The following is a 21,452-nucleotide window of genomic DNA, read 5'->3' on the forward strand; positions in this document are numbered from 1 at the left end:
TTCTCTTTCAGGTAAGAGTTTTAGTTATTATTATTTCAGTCTGTATTATTATTTAAATATCATTGTTTGTAATAAAATTTCCTCTTTCAGAGCAACACAATTTAGTTTTTATTTCGTCGTGTCTCAACGGACACTATAACTTATTATATGCATACAGTTGGAAAGAAAACTCCAGACAGTAAAACTTTAAGCTCTCTACATGCATGACGCAGCGTATTCAGATCGATTCCAAGATGTCTTCAACATGTCGCTTAGAATAAAAAATACTGTCATTATTACGTAGGTATTGCAAATTTAAATAAAACGTCGATCGTCTACCAGTTCAATTGCTCGACGACATTCAAAAGATCGTGGGTCATTATTTCGGTTATTTGACCTATTTGAAGCCATACCGGGATTCGTGTCCCATTTTATACTTACGAAAATAGCGTAGGTAGGTACCTATACTAGGATTTTTGTTATAGATAGAAATTATCTGTAATGTACAAGCATTAAACTATACTCACAACCCGATTTAAGAGCTCCGGGAAAGTCCCGAGGCAGCTGTTGCGGAGTTTTAATTTTACATGCCGTTTACACCGCACCGTACCTGCGATGCCCGAGGGGCCCATGTCTACTCCACGAATAGGGTTCATTTAGACGGCGCGCGAACTCGTATATACGATTTGAGTTACATTGCGGACCATTGAGGTTACATCAATTCAGTCGACCGATCAAATGACGCAATGTAATGAAACTCGCATGAGAGTTCTCGCGCCGTCTAAATGCGCCCTAGCTAGCGTTACATGTGCGGCGGTAAACAAAAATATTTCATGTTTCTTATGAACGAACAACGCTCCTGATCACTTTACCTTTTTATCAGAATATTCCATTATTCTCGTAGTGACATAGACGACATTTCATCGGAAATTTCATTTCATTCAGTACATAGTTGACTTTCGTTTATTTCTGTTTCTAGAAAATATTAGGTACAGGTTTGAGCATCTGTGTACAGTCAATGACCTTTTCAGTACTTTGTCACAGTGCCAATGAATATGAAAGTCGCCAGGGACCTCATACTATTGTCACTGTGACAGGGTACGAAATGCTACTGAAAATAAATTCCTCGAACGCACACATTGCTGGTTATTGTTACCGCTAGGACGGCAGTTCAATATAAATAAAAACGACTCGTTTAGGTGCTGGGCTAATATTGAAATTATGTAATACCTAAATAAGCACAAGCTAAAATAAATAGATCACAACATATGTGACGTTATCTATGAAAAGGGCCTTATTGTCGATGGCACTTACGCCATTATTAACGATGCTCCGATACAAATACAATGCCGCCTGACGCTGTGCGGCGTAAGCGCCATCGACAATAAGGTCCCTTTTCATAGATAATGCCCCATATCTTCGCTGTATTCTTATTAAAAATGGGTTACGTTTTCCATAATTTGACATGATGCCAACGGCAGCTTTCTATCACCGCACCGCTCGCCATCGGCAGGGTGTTCATCCACACACCCTAGAACCTAAATGGTCGCGTACTGTGCGGTTTAAGAGAAATTTCCTCCCGCGGACGCTCCGGCTGTGGAATGAGCTCCCTTCCGAGGTATTCCCGAGGGTCTACAGCAGGGATGTTGCGAACATCCGCATCCGCATCCGCAACCGCGGAACTTCCGCATTATTTTCAACATCCGCATCTGCATCCGCATCCGCATAAAATCGATGCGGAGCTTATGCGGATGCGGATGTCAAACAAATCGGTACAGGAACGTCTTAACGGCGGCTAAGTGCTAGGTAATTTCGTCATTACCTATAACAAAATCGTCTAGATCCAGAAAAGTCGGCCAGGTTACCGTTTATTAAAATATAACGCACCTATATTCTTGCTCAATAAATACTAAACGTTTCGTTTTTTTTTTTAAATGATACTAAAAATGTAATATTTCACATTTTCTAAGTACCTAATCTTGACATCCGCATCCGCATCCGCATCCGCGGATGTGAGCCTTTAAATATCCGCATCCGCATCCGCATCCGCGGATGTCAAAAAATCTGCATCCGCAACATCCCTGGTCTACAGTATGGGGTTCTTCAAAAAAGGAGTGTACAGGTTTTTAAAAAGGTCGGCAACGCGCATGTAACTCCTCTGGAGTTGCTGGCGTCCATAGGCTACGGTGACTGCTTACCATCAGGCGGCCCGTATGCTTGTTTGCCACCGATGTGGTATAAAATATATATATATATATATATATATATATATATATATATATATATGTATATATATATATATATTATTACTGTATGAACAACCCCTTTTATCAAAATTTCCTACTCTTATGCTTGTAGTGACATAGACGACATTTCATCGGACGTCCTGCACCTGGACATCTGGGACCACGACGACGAGAGTTCGGTGCTGGACGCGGTGTCGCGGCTCAATGAGGTGCGCGGCGTCCGCGGGCTGGGCCGCTTCTTCAAGCAGGTCTGCCAGAGCGCGCGGCAGGGCAGCCAGGATGATTTCTTAGGCAAGTTGTTACATTTCTACATTACATACATACATTCGATCAGAGCTTGTTGTTTAAACCCCTTACTGCATGTGGGCGTTTTTTTTTGTTGTCCCCTACACTTTTTTTTCAAATTTGGGATTTTTTATGTTATTTCTACTCAGAATCACGAGCTCTTTCTATCCTAATAGGAGAAAAAAAGTGTCCTAAGGTTTTTATTTCCATTACGTCACCATTTTTCATAGAGTTTGTATGGCGGTCGCGGAATGGAAAGATCGAAAAATGTATGGAAATTTTGGGACACTTTTTTCTCCTTTTAGGATAGAAAGAGCTCGTGATTCTGAGTAGAAATAAAAATAACATAAAAAATCCCAAATTTGAATAAAAGTGTAGGGGACAACAAAAAAAACGCCCATGTAATAACGAAATATTTGTTGAAATTTGAACTTTAATAGCTGTCAATAGAGTTAAATATCATATCCTTATATGGCTTCGTATGCGGTAAGGGGTTCTTTACTGAGCTATATTTCACTCATAGTCTTGTGTTCCTGCCGGTATATAAGTAAGGTTGCCAGAACTCAAGAGGGTGCGGAGTGTTAGGGTCGGCAACGTGTATGTAACACCTCTGGAGTTGCAGTCCATAGGCTACGGACATTGTTTATAATCAGGCGGACCGTATGCTTGTTTGCCACCGATGTAGTATTAAAAGTAAGTAAAGTAAAAAGACGTAAGTTTCAATAAAATACACGCTTGTGACATCGCGAAAGTTCGGTAACCACGACCATTTCTGGACGCCTTTCAAGTTGAAAAACAATTGGATTAACACATTTACTGGCAGCGACCCTCTAGGCGGGTTCTCTGTTTGTAGGCGCTTTTCGCTACAAAGCGGTGACACGTATTAACGGCTAGGAACGTAGGCAACGCGTAGCTCCCACTGGGTAAATGCGTTAATGTCAAAAAGGCTTTAAATTAAATTCAGAGTTATCTTAGCAGAATATCAAAGTAACTTATTTGCAGAAGGGAAATATTAAATCCAATTTCACTAGGTATTTATAAACTAGTAGATTATTTACAATGTGCCTCAATTCCTATGATATATTCATAACTTGTTAGAAAATGAATCATTATTCATTAATATTTTATGTTAATCGTTCACTTTGTTCGGGACCGAAGCTAACTACTATTTTTTCTCTTACATGGCGCTTAAAAACATGCGTTTAAACATCAAATACTTAAGGCGTAATGTTATTTGGAGTCCATAGTGCGAAACACCTATTTTATGGTCGGGTGGAAAAGCATAATTCGCGTTTCCTCATGTGTAAGTACCGCACGCTACGGCTTATTTGAGTTGTCCAAGTGCTTAATGTTGTTATAGTCCCTATATCAGATTTAACGCGCGTGTGAACAGGGTGTAACAGACACCTGTGCCAGTCATTTTCTGTTCCCGAGCTTTTCGCGCGCAGGGCGGACGCAGACAGGTAAAATGTTGGCATCTGAGCTCTCAATCGACTCACGAAAAATAAATATGGTTTACCTATATAGAGGCATATAGGCCTCTCGTATTTACACTTCAGTGAAAGTAATTGACAAATAATGAGTTTGAAAGGTGTGGATGTTAATATATAATTAAAGTATAAAAGTAAATCGTTAAGTGATGTTGTCAGATGCAGTACGGTTACCATCAGTTTGTCACTGACATAAACGCCGTCGAGAACGTAATTTACTTTCTATACATCCCGTTTGCACGAATATACGAGTGCGAGCGAGATGTATAGAAAGTAAATTACGTTCTCGACGGCGTTTATGTCAGTGACAAACTGATGGTAACCGTACTGTTTTAATTTTTTCTATGAAGCTAGTTCTTAACTTTATGATTTGAGAACCATTCTGTATTGTAAAACTGCTATTTATCATATATTAACTCACATTTATAGACAGGTCCATCGCGAAATTTATTTTATTTTCGCGACAGACCATAAATGTGAGTCTATATAAATATGAGTTAATATGTGTTCAAAACGTGAAAGTTTTAAATGCTATTTATCAGTCAAAAATTATACTTTCTTGTATGTAAATTTGCGTTGATGCATACGTATTCCAATATGAATATCGGTTAAATAAAATTAAAACTGTAAGTTGGTAATTTGCAAGACTTATAGACCAGATTTAAATTACTCTCCCTAAGTTTTTTATAGCATCTGCTTTAAATAGGATACGACATTACAGATTGTGTCCATCAACCCCACATATGAATGACAAAGTTAGTAGTACACAAACCATCATCATCATCATCATCTTCCTCGCGTTATCCCGGCATTTTGCCACGGCTCATGGGAGCCTGGGGTCCGCTTGACAACTAATCCCAGTAATTGGCGTGGGCACTAGTTTTTACGAAAGCGACTGCCATCTGACCTTCCAACCTAGAGGGTAAACTAGACCCGTATTGGGATTAGTGCGGTTTCCTCACAATGTTTTCCTTCACCGAAAAGCGACTGGTAAATATCAAATGATATTTCGTACATAAGTTCCGAAAAACTCATCATTGGTACGAGCCGGGTTCGAACCCGCGACCTCCGGATTGCAAGTCGCACGCTCTTACCGCTAGGCCACCAGCGCTTAGTACACAAACCATTGCCACATAATCGCGTTATTACGAAAAAATAATATAATGGTGTTCTACTTGTAGCGCTAACTGTATCGTCGACGTCAGATATTATCTGACTTATCGAAGCGGGCAAAATGGCTAAAAATATCGAGCAGGCTTTTACGCTATACTTTAAAAGCTTGTTTCAATATTGTGAACGTCACATTTGCTGCATCGGTTTTAAAAGTCTTTTCACGTATATGTGCGGAAACATTTCGTTTTTGATACTAAAGTTGTAAACAGTAAGGTAACTGCTTAAGAAGATATTCTATAAAAGATAATAATGATGAAATTGTTTTAAAAATAAAATAGACGAGATATAGTCGTGGATATAGTTAGATGTAAAATGAGATTAAACTTTATATCATATTCAGTCAAAATGCCAAAAATAACTTCGTTAAGTTTGTAAGTTATTTGCACTACGAAATCATCTAAAAAAAGGTTTGTTCGCCCTAATTGCTTTTTAGGAAATATTTTTCTGAAGGTAGATACTCTGTGAAGCGTTTGACTGGACCCCCCGTGTGCGATATGGGAAAACCCAAGCAAATTAAATGTCACACCTTACTCAGGCCCTGTCAACTGAAAAACAACTATTTCTTTAACGATTTCGTGTGTACCCAATTTTATTATATGCCTATTTCATAGAGACTCGCGTTAAGGGGACGGTATATGACGTTTTCGATTTAGACCTCACTTTGTGCAATCAATTTGTTCAATGAATGATTAATAACTGCATTAAATTATACGCAAATCTGTTCACGAAGAAGCCGTGTACCGGCTCTTCACGCCATATTTTTTTTTATTTCCTGTAATTCTCTACAAATCGACACTAAAAGTGTCCAAAAATCAAAATATGGAGTTCCGTTTGAGCAAGACGCATTACAGTTTTGTCTTTGACAGTAATTGAGTTGTTGTGGGATTTTGAAGGCTAGATAACTAAACTACCAGATTATTATCTACTTATATTTTTACTCACAAATACAACACAGAAATTCAATCCCAAATGTAAACTTTCGTATAATTTCCATACATTGACGTCATCACTCAAAACTCTTCTTCGAGTCAGATGGCCGTTGGCCTTGCATCGAAGCAGACGTGTACATCGTCATAGCTCGTTTTTGACATTAATAAAGACATTTCATCATATACGCATACGAAAATGTATACCAGTAGATAAATTGTATTTCATAAAATAGGGTAAATAAATATAATCACGTCGAGCTCCAGTCAAATTTTAAATGTGAGTTGTTGTTATTTACGGGTCGTAACGGTCGAAAACAGCAGTAAATTATCCTAAAACAATACGATTACAATCGAATTTAAGTAACTTGTTCCTTCAAAACCCGCTTAAAATGAAAAAAGTTTAAAAACTCGTTTTACTGATTGGGATTGATTTTCATTATGCTGGTATCAATTTTGCGTCATTATAAAAATGTATATGACTTCTGTACGTCAATGACTTTTGATGTCAATTAATTGTAATCTTGTATTTATGTTAGAGAATATTATATGTTCATTTAAATATTACTCATCTATTAATACGAAGCGTAATTCGTTTAATACCTAAAGACTTGCAGTGTCTACACCTACGTTCGTTCCGTCTATGTATGCGATTACGTAACGTGCTGTTCTGATAATCTTCAAGAATCAAGATAATTAATAACGGCAAGACCAGCATTTAGTACCAGCGAGTTTTGCGGATTTGGAGACCGAGATGAAGCTTACAGGCCAATATCGCTGCGGCCTGGCCTGCTTATTGTTATGTGTATAAATCGAATGTTATATTAATTTACTATAAAAAACAATGTTTTATTTCAATGACATTCTGTGCGTAGAGGTATGTATGTTTCGGTGATTATAAGAATTATGTCCACACAATAATCGTGCAAAGCAGAGACTGCATTATTTCTTTACGGTATAAGCGGTAAGGAAAAACTCATTGGTATCCTGGCTCGTACCAATGAGTTTTTCGGAACTTATGTACGAAATATCATTTGATATTTACCACTAGCTTTTCGGTGAAGGAGGAAACATCGTGAGGAAACCTGCATACTCGTAGTGCATACATTTGCGAAGAAATTCAAAGCTGTGTGTGAAGTCCCCAATCCGCATTGGGCTAGCGTTGAGATTATTGTCTATACAGGGTGGTCCAAACCGTGACGTCCAAAAATCGTGGGCTATCATAATGTACCCCATATGTATGTTAGCCGATTTTTCGTAGTTTTCAAGTTATGATTTTTTAAGCTTTTAACTTTTCCTATGTAGGTAATATTCTCCGACCGTCCATAGTCTGGGACCGGTCTGAAAACCAGCGCCGGGCACCTAGGCCCGGCACACGCTGAGACTGGAACCCTGTGCCTAATACAAAGATCTTCTCACTTTTGTTTTGTATATGATAACAACTGTTTTATTTTATTATGTAAGTAATTCTAACTCTATTTTATGTTCATGTATGTGGCAATAAACAATTCTTATTCTTATTCTTATTCCTATGAAATTCCGGGGTTCCCATACAGAGTGGCTGAAAAATAACTGCATTCCGTTGCCAGGGAGGTGTTGGGATTATACTGAGCAACTTTTACAACCTCCCTGGCAACGGAAATGCAGTTATTTTTTAGCCACTCTGTATGGGAACCCCGGAATTTCATATGAAAAGTTAAAAGTAAAAAAAAATCATAACTCGATAACTACGAAAAATCGGCTAACATACATGGGGTATATTCTGATAGCCCACGACGTGAGGAATCTAAAAAAAAATTTTTGGACGTCAAGGTTTGGACCACCCTGTATATAGGCTGAATTATTATTATTATTTATAGGCGGTACGGTACCGTTATTATTAATCAATACCGCTTCGTTTTGAAGGTACTATACCTGTTGAAATATAAAGTACGGTACCGGTATAAAATTGCAGCAGGTACAACAATTTTTTATAGGTGTACAGTCAGCTGCAGAGAAAAGGTACCACCCCTGCATACAATCTTCTATGCAGGGGTGACCTGCAGCTGACTGTACCTAAACCATCACTGACCGAGCGTAGGCGAAGGTCTCCGTTTCAGCTTGGGCAAAAATACTTTCGTTTGTTCGAATGTTCTCCTTTGCATATCACATTTCTCAAATATCTCGAGAAAATTTGTAAGCAGGTTCGGTAGTTGGATATAATTACTCGGTTTCTTTTTTTTTATAAGTTCTAATAGGCAGAGATTGGCATAAAGGACTTAAGCGACAGTAGGGTCTGTGGTACTTAGACCATTGTGATTATTCGTAGTGTCCGACCGAAGATTCGGTTTCGGTTTCGGTTTCGGCCATAAAATCATGTTTCGGCCGTAGTTTCGGTTTCGGCCAAAAAACGGCCGAATCTTTCGGCCTGGCCGAAACATACGAAATAGTACTTCGTATTATGAAACTAAACTATGTGACAAAGACCAAAAGTTGGCGAGCAAGTAGGACAACAATATTTATATTAGTGTCCGACCGAAGGTTCGGTTTCGGTTTCGGTTTCGACCAGTTTCGGCCAAAAAATCATGTTTCGGCTGTAGTTTCGGTTTCGGCCAAAAAACGGCCGAACCTTTCGGCCAGGCCGAAACTTATGAAATGGTACTTCGGACAAAGACCAAAAGTTGGGGAATAAGTAGGACAACAATATTAATACCTGCATATACTGATTCATGTATATTAGGTACAGACATTAATTGGTTTATTATAAAACACAATTCCACTAATGAGGGCGCCACCTGGACGGTTGACGCAGTCTTAAGAGGCTGTCAATACCTATAAGTGAATGAGATAGCACTGTCGCATGTTACTGGGCCCTGGGCAAGATAATAATAAGAAAACTAGCCTCACTTTTTACCTCAATTTACCATTGGTTTGTGTTCCACATGTCCTCTACTTCAGCTTAGCCTTTGGCCTCGCTGCGCCATGCTCGGCCTGCGGTCTAGCTTTTGAATACAATGGACATTGGTTGGAGTCTGTGCTCAACTACTTATCCTGAAGCCTTAGGCACGGCTTTGACTTCGCATGAAAGTTCGCCTCAATGGGGCACTTCGGACTTTTCGGCCCAGGTGAAGATCGGTACCCGGCCTTGCGATATTCTTAACAAAAAATTTCGCGCTCGCTGCGCTCGCGTTTTTGGTTGACCCTGTGTCTACATGTTAGCTTGACTGGTGAATGAATAGAGTTAGACCAAGAAAATTCTGCAATGATTTTGATAGCATACGCAGTGCAACTAGTGCAAAGGTTATTTATACGTCATAATTTCATAGAAGTTTTGACGTTTAAAATAACACACTGCGTGTGTTATCAACTTATCAAAATCGTTGCAGAATTATCTTGGTCTAACTCTAGTAATTTTCATAAAAAACTGCTTAAGTAACATCAATTTCAAGGACATTGGGTGTTGACAGCCCCATAATATGTGTGTAAAAGCGGTTTTATGACATTTTTTCAACGATTTTAACAAGTCTACAAAAGTTTCGGTTTCGGTTTCGGTTTCGGCCGAAACTAGAGCCAAAGCCGAACATTCGGTTTCGGTTTCGGTTTCGGCAAAAAAACATGTTTCGGTCGGACACTAATTTATATATACAGAAATTTGTGTTTCGGTCGGACACTAATTATTAGGTACTTACTGATTACGCTGCGCCGCGTGGAACGTGAGGTGCGTTGGGGTAAGTACATACAAATCATTCAAGAAAAAAATCCCTTTTAAGATCACTCGTGTGTCTGCCCCTAATAGACTAATTCAATTGAAATTTGGTACACATTTTTCACATATGACAAAGAGTCGGTGATCCAAAGATGGACTAGTAACGTAAATAAATAAACTTTTAACTTTGCGGCCATTTTTTTGTATCGTGTGATATATCAGATATTAAATTGTAAGATATTTACTAATAATAAGCATTGGTCACGTAAATTATTTTTAGTCTTTTTTTGCAAGTATGAATGATATAGAACATTATTTCAATTATTTTTAAAATTAAGCCTATCCAAAGGCGACTTGGAAGATGTGTCATGGGGATCTATATTCGTTGGGTGAAAAACAAGTTTTTTTGTCTAATTATCGTTTAAAACACAATCGATCGGCAATAACGCGGGCACATAAAACAAAAAACTTCTTTTTTCACTCATAAAACTCCTTAAACCTAATAAGAGCTAAACAAAAACAAGTGCGAGTCGGACTCGCATTCTAAGGGTTCCGTATATTAAGTCCGTCTCACGCTTGACTGCACATTTCTTATAGATTTTCCTGACATATATAGGTAAAGAACTACTTTGTGTATTTTTTTCAAAATTTTAGATCCAGTTGTTTCGGAGAAAGTGGGCGGAGAATGATCATTTTTTGCCTATTTTCATGAATAACTGCTGAACTATTAATCCTAAAATTATAAAAAAAGTTATGTTTGAGATTCTTACAATGAGCTCTTTTATTTGATATGTAACACTATATAGTTTAAAAAACATATTTTTTAATTTTTTCATTTACCCCCCCCCCCCAAAAATGGCTACCGTATTTCAAATTCTCTAAAATACATTTTATTTACGTTACACGTCCATCTTTGGGTCACAAATTTACATTTGTGTGCCAAATTTACATATGTGTGCCAAATTTCAACTGAATTGGTCCAGTAGTTTCGGAGAAAATAGACTGTGACAGACGGACGGACAGACAGACAGACGCACGAAGAATTATATGTATATGCACTTATCCCAACGCACCTCTCGTTCTACGCTGCGCGGGGTTCATTGCCGCTCCTACCGCCGTAAGTGTAAGTACAACTACATCATCAAGGCTACGATCGAAGATAATCAGTTCAGCACTGAAATAATAGCGGTGGAATGCCAGTATAATATTTAATTATTTATTTTAATTTTATAAATTTAATAGCAAAATAAATAGCGAATATAGGATACTCGTACAAGTAAATCTGTAAAGATCTTAGGGGTACATCAGCCGACATATATTATTAAATTTTATTTTGTCGGCCTTAATTAAATTTCCACCCTACCGAAACTTTATTTATTTAAATTTTTAATTGAATTGATTTTTCGCCTTATGAATAACCGTATAGAGTAGTAAATAACATTTTACATCTGACTTAATGACATCTGGGTTTATTCGGTTTAACTTTACAAAACGCGTATCTCGACAAAGCCATAATATGCAGAAAATAGTTAACAATCAAATGAATTAAATTAGAATTTAAATACGTCACGTGTGACATGAACAGACAAGGAGAGCAAGATTTAATGTATTGTTTCTCTTTCTTCTTTCAATGGAACGTTTTTACAGTTTCTGTTCCTCAAAAGAGATCAGTGGTTAACACTAAACTCAAAACGCAATCTTAAAAAAACTTGATGGGTCAATGACCTGTCCCAGTAAAGTGAGGTAGTGTGCGTGAAGTGCGCTTGTGTGTGAAATGGGGTAAATTGACAGAATCTGAAAATTTACCCACCTCTACCGTCACCTTAAGCCGGTATTCATTTTAAAAAGTACAATGAAGGAAAATATAAGAATTCCTTCGAGGTTTCAATTTTAAATATTGAAACAATGCCTTAATTTTGTAAATTGCCCTTTTTGGATTCGTTTGTAGCTTATGCCGATGAGGGTTTTTACCTTGGTCAGTTTATATTTAACAGATTTTGGAACTGCCAAAAATCCTCAGAAATACAATTGGTTCTAATTTTTATTAACAATCTTCCCAAAAGTAACCATTGCCAGAAAGGAAAGCCAATGTTATTCTGAATGGATTGTTGATTATATTGTTTAAAATAAACTGCATCTTCTTATTATATATAGTTTTATTTAATCTTCTTCTTACACACACAGTATCTTTAGATTTATTATAAAGCCTAAATAATTTCCACAGCTTGTCATTGTGATGCAATCTCAAGTGCCACAGACTATATATATAATAGAGTAAATAAGGTAAAGGGGATGTACAGACATTGTACTTCAACACTCTCCCTCAATGTTTGTACATCCTTTTAACATTTGAACAAATTAAGTAAATTACACAGTTTTACAAATTTTTCACCTGATAAAGGTTTAGTTAGTATATCAGCTATCTGATCTGTTGTAGTTACCACGGATTTAGAGTTAATAAACTGGATCGAGTACATTGACCAAAAAGTGTGTCCACATGAGAAGTCAAACTAGAGCCCTGCATCTCGTTCTAATTAGGGTGACCATAAGACATCTGTATGTGGGATATTAGGATAACATGGAATATATCAGTAGGGTGTGTCATTTTCTAAATAAAGTGAAATTTTAAGTGGTCAGGTTTTTTTTTCATTTGTAGTCGTCCTCTTTCGCACTCACTCATGGTATGTTCATAAGGGTAGGCTTCCCTTTTGTCCACTTCAGCTTTTTTTAAGTGTAAGCGTCATTGAAGATCTGTTTAGCAAATATGACGTTTTTTTAAAGTTGGTGCCTTTTTTCTATTGACGGAGATGTGTCCTACCTATAAAGAATCGATGTCATATATCAGTTTGACACACCTAAAGCTTTGGATTCCTCCGAAAACGGTGCCGTCATATGACGGCCGTCATATAGCGGCAGCAAAAGACGGCCGTCTTTACGGTGGCGACATGTGGAAAGTAACACGGCGTCATAACACACCGTCATCCACCAAGGTCATAGCGGCAAATTTGAAAAATGTAGGCGCGATGGGATAACGTCCCATAGAAAATTTGAATTTCGCGCCTTTTCCTACTGACAAGATTTGCTTGATCATCTATAATTCACTTGGAGGATGAAATATCATCAGACAAGGAAAATAATCGTAGTACGGAATCATTTATTCAAATCTCGTGTCATATATTCCAAAATGGCGTCACCGCTATCTAATAAAACGTTCACGAAACTATCGACAAGGTCATGACGGCCGTCATCTTACGTTACGTTGACAATCAACGTAACGTAACGCCGTCTAGGAAACCGCGCCATCTTGTTTACATAGACAACGTTCTAGTGACGTCAGTCAACGCTATATAGCGGCCGTAATATGACGGCACCGTTTTCGGAGGAATCCAAAGCTTAACAAAATATTATGTATAAATGAGAGTCTGTAATGTTTAAGGAGTTAAGCACTTTGGTTTTAAATTTTGGCAATTGAAGGGATGTTTACAAAAACAACATACCTGACTACACTGGTTGACACCTGAAACGATTAACAATGTTCTTAAAAAAGTGTCAACCGGTCTAAGCAGTTATATTGTTTTTGTAAACATCCCTTCAATTATTCTACAACAAATCTTAAATTAAACATGCCGAAATAAAGACATAAGGTACCTATTATGTTAAACTTACTTTTACATTACCTACGTTAATAAGTAATAAGAATTCTGTGAGACCGATTCAAAACGTGCCGACATCATAGTCACCCTAATGAGTTTGACAATGTTGTCTTGTATTTTTATAGTAAAATGTAATAATTGTGGCTTTCTTGTGAAACAATATTCCACAATTAGCAATTATTTCACTCCAACAACCTTTAACACAACATTTCTTCACAATTTTTAAGAAATTTCGCATTCACGTGTTTTGAAGAAATGTCATCAAGTTGGGGATACCAATTAATATTTAAAGTTACTACAAATTCTACCATACTAACATTTAATTTTTTTTTGCTGTGTATGCGCTTGGTTTAATTAGTTAATAATATTGGCATCATAATTATTTACAAATTACTTAAAAGATATCGGAACTGTAGTCTGAATATAGCACTAAAATTGTATAAGAAGGTAATTAAATTCAGTAGTTTATTGATATAATTTCTACCACAATGGTATCTTTTTAACATTGGCAACATGTGCGAGTGAGACACAGGGCTCGGGTTTTTCTATCTCAAGTGGACCATTTTCTCTAGTCTGGTACGAACAACTTTCTGTCTCGGTGATAAGGTTCAAATTAGTATAGCAAAAAAAGTGACAACTCGCTCCAGTTTAAAAAATATAACTTCATGGTAGTTACATATTCAATGGTAATTAAGCCTTCTTCAACCTTTTCTTTTATAAAATTACATTTCACATCAACATGTTTCAAGCGTTTCTGATCAGGATTTTGAATAACTCTTATAGTACTCTGATTATCTTCAAATATAACAACATTATTAATTTGAATGTTAAAATCTGTCATTAGCTTAATTAGCCAACAGGCTTCAACAGATGCTTCACATAAGGCAACTAGTTCGGCCTCCGTAGTACTCAAAGCGACTGTACTTTGCTTCTTTGACTTCCATGTCACAGTATTACCAAACAATTGAAACAAATATCCACTTGTGGATTTTCTGTCACTATCACGTGCAAAGTCTGCATCTGCAAAACCTATTAGGCTTTCATTTTTACATTTACAAAATATAAGATTATAGTTAACAGTTTGTTTAACATATCTCAATACACGCTTTAAGGCTTGCCATAACTTTAAAGTTGGTTGTGTTTGGAATCTACTCAAATATGACACAGCTGTTGCTAAGTCTGGTCTGGTGCTTACCATAGCATACATTAAAGAGCCAATAAGTGATCTACACTTGTGTTCTAATGTCAAGTCAATTTCACTCAAGTCAAAGTCCAGTTTGAAAGTCCATAGGTGAATTGACACCTCTGCAATTCTCCATATTATAAGATTGAACTACTTTCTGCAAATAGTTTGTCTGGTTAAGATAAATACCGTCATGTTTCCTTTGAATATTAATGCCTAAATACATGAGTTTTTCATTACCCAAGTCTTTCATATGAAATTTTGAATTTAGAAATTTCTTAACACTCTCTATTTCAGTCACACTAGGCCCTACAATCAACATGTCATCAACATACAAAATCAAGTATAATTCCCCTTTACTATAAAGACAGTAGTCATTTTGCGAACGGGTAAATCCATATTCAGTGACAACTTCAGTGAATTTCTCATACCAATACTTAGGACTCTTTTTTAAACCATATAAGGATTTTTGTAGTTTTAAAACATGGCCATCAGGAACTGTCAGACCTTGTGGGGGTTTTAAGTATACTGCTTCATCAATTCTTCCATACAAGAAAGCACCTTTGACATCCATTTGGTGTATTTCATAATCTTTCTGAGCTGCAACTGATAAAAGAACTCTTAATGTTTGTAACTTCAAAACCGGTGAGTATATATTTTCTAATTTTTCTTTTTGTTGGTAACCTTTCACAACTAATCTTGCTTTACATATTTCTTCTTTTCCTATATTCTTCTTTGTAAGGACCCATCTGCTATCCAGTAATTTTTCATTCTTTGGTACAGGTACAAATTTCCATGTTTCATTTTCTTTTAAAGTCTTTAATTCTTCATTGATTGCCTTTTTCCATTCATTTTCATCTTTTCTTCCTTTAATGTCATCATAATTTGTAGGAGCATCCTGATAACCTGTTAGTAATGCATATAATGCTGAATCATCCTTGTCCAGGTCCATTTCGTAATCCCGTTGCCATACTGGTTTTCTTACTTCTTTCTTTGCTCTCCCTCTTTCTGAGCTTTCTGTCTTCTCTGTTACAGTCTTCATCTGGTTTTTGTCATCTTGATTTTTACTCTCTTCATTTTCTTTGTTCTTTATCTTCTCTATTTTCTTTTCCTCATTATTTGTTAGTTCATTTTCTTCTTCGGTTACCTTTTCAATTTCTTGTTCATCTTTACTCACTTCCTTCTCTGTCTCTTCTGTCTTGTCTAGTACATATTTTGTATATTTGTCACAATCTGGTTTTGTCTCATCAAAGATCACGTTCCGTGCCAATATAATTTTCTTTGTTTCAGGATCGTAAAGTTTATATCCGGTGGTATAATATCCAATGAAAATCAGTTTTTTACCGGAGTTGTCCAGTTTATGTCTTAATTCTTTAGGTACATGATTGTACACTGTACATCCGAACACTCGCATATTAGATACATTTGGTTTCCTACCTTCCCATAGCTCTGCTGGCGTTTTCTGTTTCCCTTCAGTCGGGCTCCTATTTGTGACGTACGCTGAAAATAATACTGCATGGCCCCAAAACTCCTTCCTAAGTTGTGAGTCAATTAAAATAGTCTTAGCCTTTTCCATTAAGGTCCGGTTCATACGTTCCGAAACTCCGTTCATTTCTGGGTTATACGGGACTGTATACTGCATCTGTATCCCCTTACTGTAACAAAAGTTCTGAAATTCTTTAGAAATATACTCTCCTCCGTTATCTGATCTTAACTTCAACATGTTAGCATTAAAATGGTTTGTCACATAGAAATAGTACTGTTTAAAGTCAAACACTTCACTCTTATTGGTTAGTAGGTATACCCATACAAAATGGGTATAGTCGTCAATAAACGTCACAAAATACTTATATCCTTCTTCAGTCATTGGGGTAATTGGTCCGCAGACGTCAGTGTGTACTAATTCAAGGGGTCTAGTCGCTCTACGTCCAGGTCTGTTAAAAGGTTGTCTTGTCATCTTACCTAACAAGCATGGCTCACAAACAGGAATATTATTTTTAAATTTAGTTAGTAAAACCTCGTCCTCTTGATGAAAAGCTCCGTTCTCTTGATGAAAAACCTCGTTCACTTGATGAAGATCCTCGTTCTGAGTAACCTGTCTGTCCTTGATATCCTCTTCCACTTGATGAGCTGTGCTGCAGCTGATGGGCACCTCGAGCGCTATGATAATTTTGTCTTTCTCTACATTCATATTTCTTATGTCCCTCTTTGCCACAACTAAAACATAGAAAAGCTGATTTGTTGTACTCAGGTGCGCGTGGCATACTCTTATTTCTCTTCTCTTCTTCACCCAGCAGTCTATCCTTGACTATATCAACTGTGAAGTTAGGTATCGACTCGATCGCTGTCACTATAATTTCATAAGTGTCTGGCATGGATAATAAAATAAAGTTTATCTTCTCTTCATCTGACAGTGCACTCTCGGCATCCTTTAATTGTCCAAATATTTTCGATAATGTCACAAAATGTTCTGACAATGGCGTACCTTCTTTGTATTTTATGTCGTTAAGTTGGCGTCTTAAAAACAGTTTACTGCGTGTACCTTTCTTCATAAATTGTTTCTCTAGTTTTTGCATCATATTGTACGCCGTCTCTTCCTCCTGTATATAATCAATGTGACTGTCGGCGACGCCATTTATAATGATAGTTTGTGCTTTCGCCTCTACACTCTTGTTTTCGGGCACGCTCGCGAAACCCGCTGTCTCAATTGCTTTTATGCAGTCATGTGCTCTTAAAATGCTGCATATTCTAAATTTCCATATTGCGAAGTCTTCTCCCGCAAATTGTTTTATTTTTATTGAATTAAAACTTGTTTCTGACGACGCCATTTTGCCGGCTTACGTTGCGTACTTTAATATTTTCCCGAACTACGTTGGAACCACGCTCTGCTACCACTGTTGATTATATTGTTAATAAACTGCATCTTCTTATTATATATAGTTTTATTTAATCTACTTCTTACACACACAGTATCTTTAGATTTATTATAAAGCCTAAATAATTTCCACAGCTTGTCATTGTGATGCAATCTCAAGTGCCACAGACTATATATATTATAGAGTAAATAAGGTAAAGGGGATGTACAGACATTGTACTTCAACATGGATGTGCTCAATAGGTATTCAAATAAATGATTCTCGAAAACCATACTACCTATCAATTTATTATATTTTTCAAGTGAGATACCTACCTAAATCGCTCCGCTGGACCTGATGCCCTTTTTCACCCGCGATCGACATCGGCTCGCATTTTTCGTCCTAAATCAGATTTCGGCACGGACCAATGAATGTTCGGAAATATTCATATAGGAGGACCAGTATTCACTTTAATTTTAGAGTAAATTGTTCTATTTTTAATACAGTTTAATTGTGTAGATATGAATTAGTTACCTACTACGTTATACGTCAATTGGAAACTTATGTATTTAGTCATTTTGTAAGCTGTTGTAAGTTACGAAGTTCAAACGCAATCGTAGGTATCCTTCCCATATTGTTTAGGCGCATAGTTTGCGCCCCGTTTGCCCCAATTCACACAAGTGCGCTCTGTTCACACATCCATGGTTTTTTATTAGCAGCAGACGCTGCGCATAAAACAGTTTGATTCATTTAAGTCTGTGTTGATTCTAATCTAATGCTAAAACTACTTTTGTAGAGAGAGAATCCAGTGCGTCCGTCCGTGCGTCCGATAGCGGTTCGCCAAAAACGCTGCAAATGGTGTTAAAGGTCTAAAAATCGGTACGATTGATCGTTCGGTCTTTCAATTTTTTTTTTAATTCCATACAAAAAAAGATGACGTCATAACTCCTCTCGTTTTTTTTTTATTTGTTGTATTTCAAATTGTTTCAAATGTCCTAAAGATCAATCGTACCGATTTTCATACCTTTAACATCATTTTCAGCATTTTACTGAATTTTTCGGTGTACCGCCAGTGCTATAACTTTTGGGAATAGACAACAGGCCAGTTGTGTTTGATGAAATAACTACCTAGTGCCTCACACCCTTCTGTCCACGACTTCGTCTGCGTGTAATGATGACTTTTGTGTTATGACGATCCTATGTTCTTCCCGGGACTCAATCAATCTCCATTTCCATACCAAATATATCATCTACTTAAATCGGTTTGACGTTTTTAACGTGAAGAGGTAGGGAGGTAACAGACAGACAAGGTTCCTTTCGTATTTATAATATTAGAGTTAGAGACTAGAACGCCAAAATAAAACAGTAATCAAATAATTCAGCTTACCCCGGTTTATAAAAGTGTAATCCCTGAAAATATCTCCCCAATAAGAGTTAGTAGTGCGTTCTTAATCTTGTGTTGGATAACATCAAACATATTGGAACAAAAACTATCGCAAGTTTCATTGGGCCGAAATCGGCGAGCTTCGAAAGTGCTACCCCAGCTATCTATTCACAAATGATTGTGACCTTTGTGACTTCGTCTCGGCATCTAAGTTGACACTTGCATTGGCAACAACTATACGCACTCGGAGGTCGTAAAATAAACGACTTCAACTGAGGCTAAATGCGCAGTAAACTTTGAGACTAACAGTCCAGACTGCCATATATTCCAAAAGACGGAGCAAGCTCGGGAAAGTAGAGTTCTTGGGTATAGGTAGGTAGGTACTTATTATGCAGTGTAACGTAACAAATACGCGAAATCGTACATAATAACATTGTGGTGTGGGAATCTTATTACTCCTATTAACCTGATTTATACTATATTTTTTTAAATATTTTGATTCTTGTTTAGTATCCAAAATTTACCATATCGTTTAGCAAACATCGCGTTTTTATTAATATTAGACAAATCAATTGAATACCTATTTGTATAGTTTCAGATTTAGGTTGGTCTTTTCTGATATAATTTAGACTTAGGTACATTTTAGACAATTCTTAGTGATAAAAAAACATGTCATTTATCATTATCAGTATCACGTTTGTAATTTCACACCCTGACACTGGACAGGGCGTGAATGCTAAATTCAATTTAAGACCGACTTCACAAATATTTATAACACAAACATGCTTTGTTTACATTACCGCGCAGTATAGTATTATTCTTCGATGATGCGGTTCACTGAACAATAGGCAGGCAATGTGTTGTGTGTTATAAAAGACAGTCAATGAGATATTGTTTGTGCAGGGTGCGTGAACATTCCGCTTCGCGAGATCCCGTCTACGGGCGTCGAGGCGTGGTACAAGCTGGAAGCCCGCTCGCAGCGCTCCTCAGTCCAGGGACGCATCAGGCTTCGGTTGTGGCTATCGGCGCGAGAGGCAGGCAGACATGACGACGACAACTGGCAACAAGTTTGTGCCTTTTCAATATATTATAGCTTGATTTGGAATTCGTGATAATATTTTTAGGCATTGTCCCATTGTTCCAGCACAAAGCAACAGGACAATTTCTAATATTACTGTCACTGTCTCTGTGTTATAAATTATAATATCTATGGTTGCGTAGTTTTGCGAAAAGTGGATAGAATAATGCTTTGTGTATCATGTGCCATCGCTTTCGCACGCAGCTAATTGCGACAGTAGATGTATCCTTATTATATTTCTATGTCGTGCCCGTCACGCATTTTCGTACGGACCCCCACGTCGTCGTCATCAACGCCTGCGTCTGATATTTTTATTCCCAATTTTCCTATTCTGTTGATTGTTTACTTACATTTTGCACGTTAATTATTTTTTTCGCCCCGGCTCTGGTGTTGATTGTTTTGTCGTCGTGGTTATTGTAAACGTCAACAACAGCCGAAAAGCAATTTTTGATTGTTTATTTCCTTCATTTAGGTATTTACTGTTTTTATATACTGTTATTAAAAGCTTAATTAGTCCTGTTTACACTACAGTCTTAAATTATCTGTTACCGGAAGGTTACCAACCGACTATTATTATTTTTTCTTTTTAATAGTCTATCAAGTAGTGTGTCCCACAGCTGGGCAAATGCCTCCCTCCCCTCTTTCCCGCTAATTTTTATTTACCGACTAATTAATTTGCTTTATTAACTTTTTTACTCAAATGCTGTTGACACGACATATGCGACCAATGTAGTGATACGGAATCCCAATGAATATTGCGACGTCAAGCGAAAATGAAAAAGGAAACGTACTTTTCCGCCCGAATGGAATAATAGATTCGGAGCTTTATGTGATTTCATGATTTTCTTGCCACTGCTTTTAGTGTTATTTCTTACTCCAGACCTCTCGATATTAATAACGCCAAATGATCTCTTAATATCCAGTAACGTCCTCGCTGGTGCCTAATGGCCAAAGTGCGTAATATAGCGGTACTGTGTCTAATAAAATAAGGATTACTGAGTATCGGACCAATATTGCTAATCTGCTGAGCCACTGCACTGGACATAAACTGTTTTATTGAGGTTTTCGTATCGGCCCATTAGTTGGTTTACGCGTTCCAGCTGGACTGCATAAATAGGGAACCGCGGCGCCGGTTCCGGCTAATGCCGAATTTTATGGCTCTCGTGGAACTCTGATTAAATTTTGGTTAGTTAAGACTACGTCCTTAACGTCACAGACAGGATAAGCGATATACCTACAAGTCAAATTGATGTAATAGAAGCGGAAATTAAAGTAAGGGAGGCGCGATTTAAAGTTCACAAAGTGCCTTCGTCAGGCGGCTTCACAGGCGTGCATATAACCAATTTAATTTAGGCGGTTATCATATAGATGTGGCTTCCAGTTTGATCAGTGCGAGCGTCGCACACCGACATGTCGTGCGGAAACCGCATCAGTTTGGAAAGCGCCTAAGGGTAGATTAGAACTTAGAAGTCTGCCAATTTTTTCAGTAAATAAACTCGGCATATTAAAAAAGTG

The 21,452-nt window shown here is 37.3% G+C and overlaps 1 protein-coding gene across 1 annotated transcript in view; it reads left to right on the forward strand.

The window, feature by feature from the left end:
- The window catches only part of LOC134652022 (BAI1-associated protein 3), a 117,441-nt gene that overhangs the window by 47,705 nt on the left and 48,284 nt on the right, over positions 1 to 21,452 (forward strand). Inside the window, exons 7-8 of the mRNA XM_063507174.1 lie at positions 2,338 to 2,516; positions 19,763 to 19,926. Of these exons, the coding sequence (XP_063363244.1) occupies positions 2,338 to 2,516; positions 19,763 to 19,926 (343 nt within the window). The remainder of the gene's footprint in view (positions 1 to 2,337; positions 2,517 to 19,762; positions 19,927 to 21,452) is intronic.

This window comes from Cydia amplana, chromosome 11 (assembly GCF_948474715.1).
Source record: "Cydia amplana chromosome 11, ilCydAmpl1.1, whole genome shotgun sequence".
Taxonomy (NCBI): Eukaryota; Metazoa; Arthropoda; class Insecta; order Lepidoptera; family Tortricidae; genus Cydia; species Cydia amplana.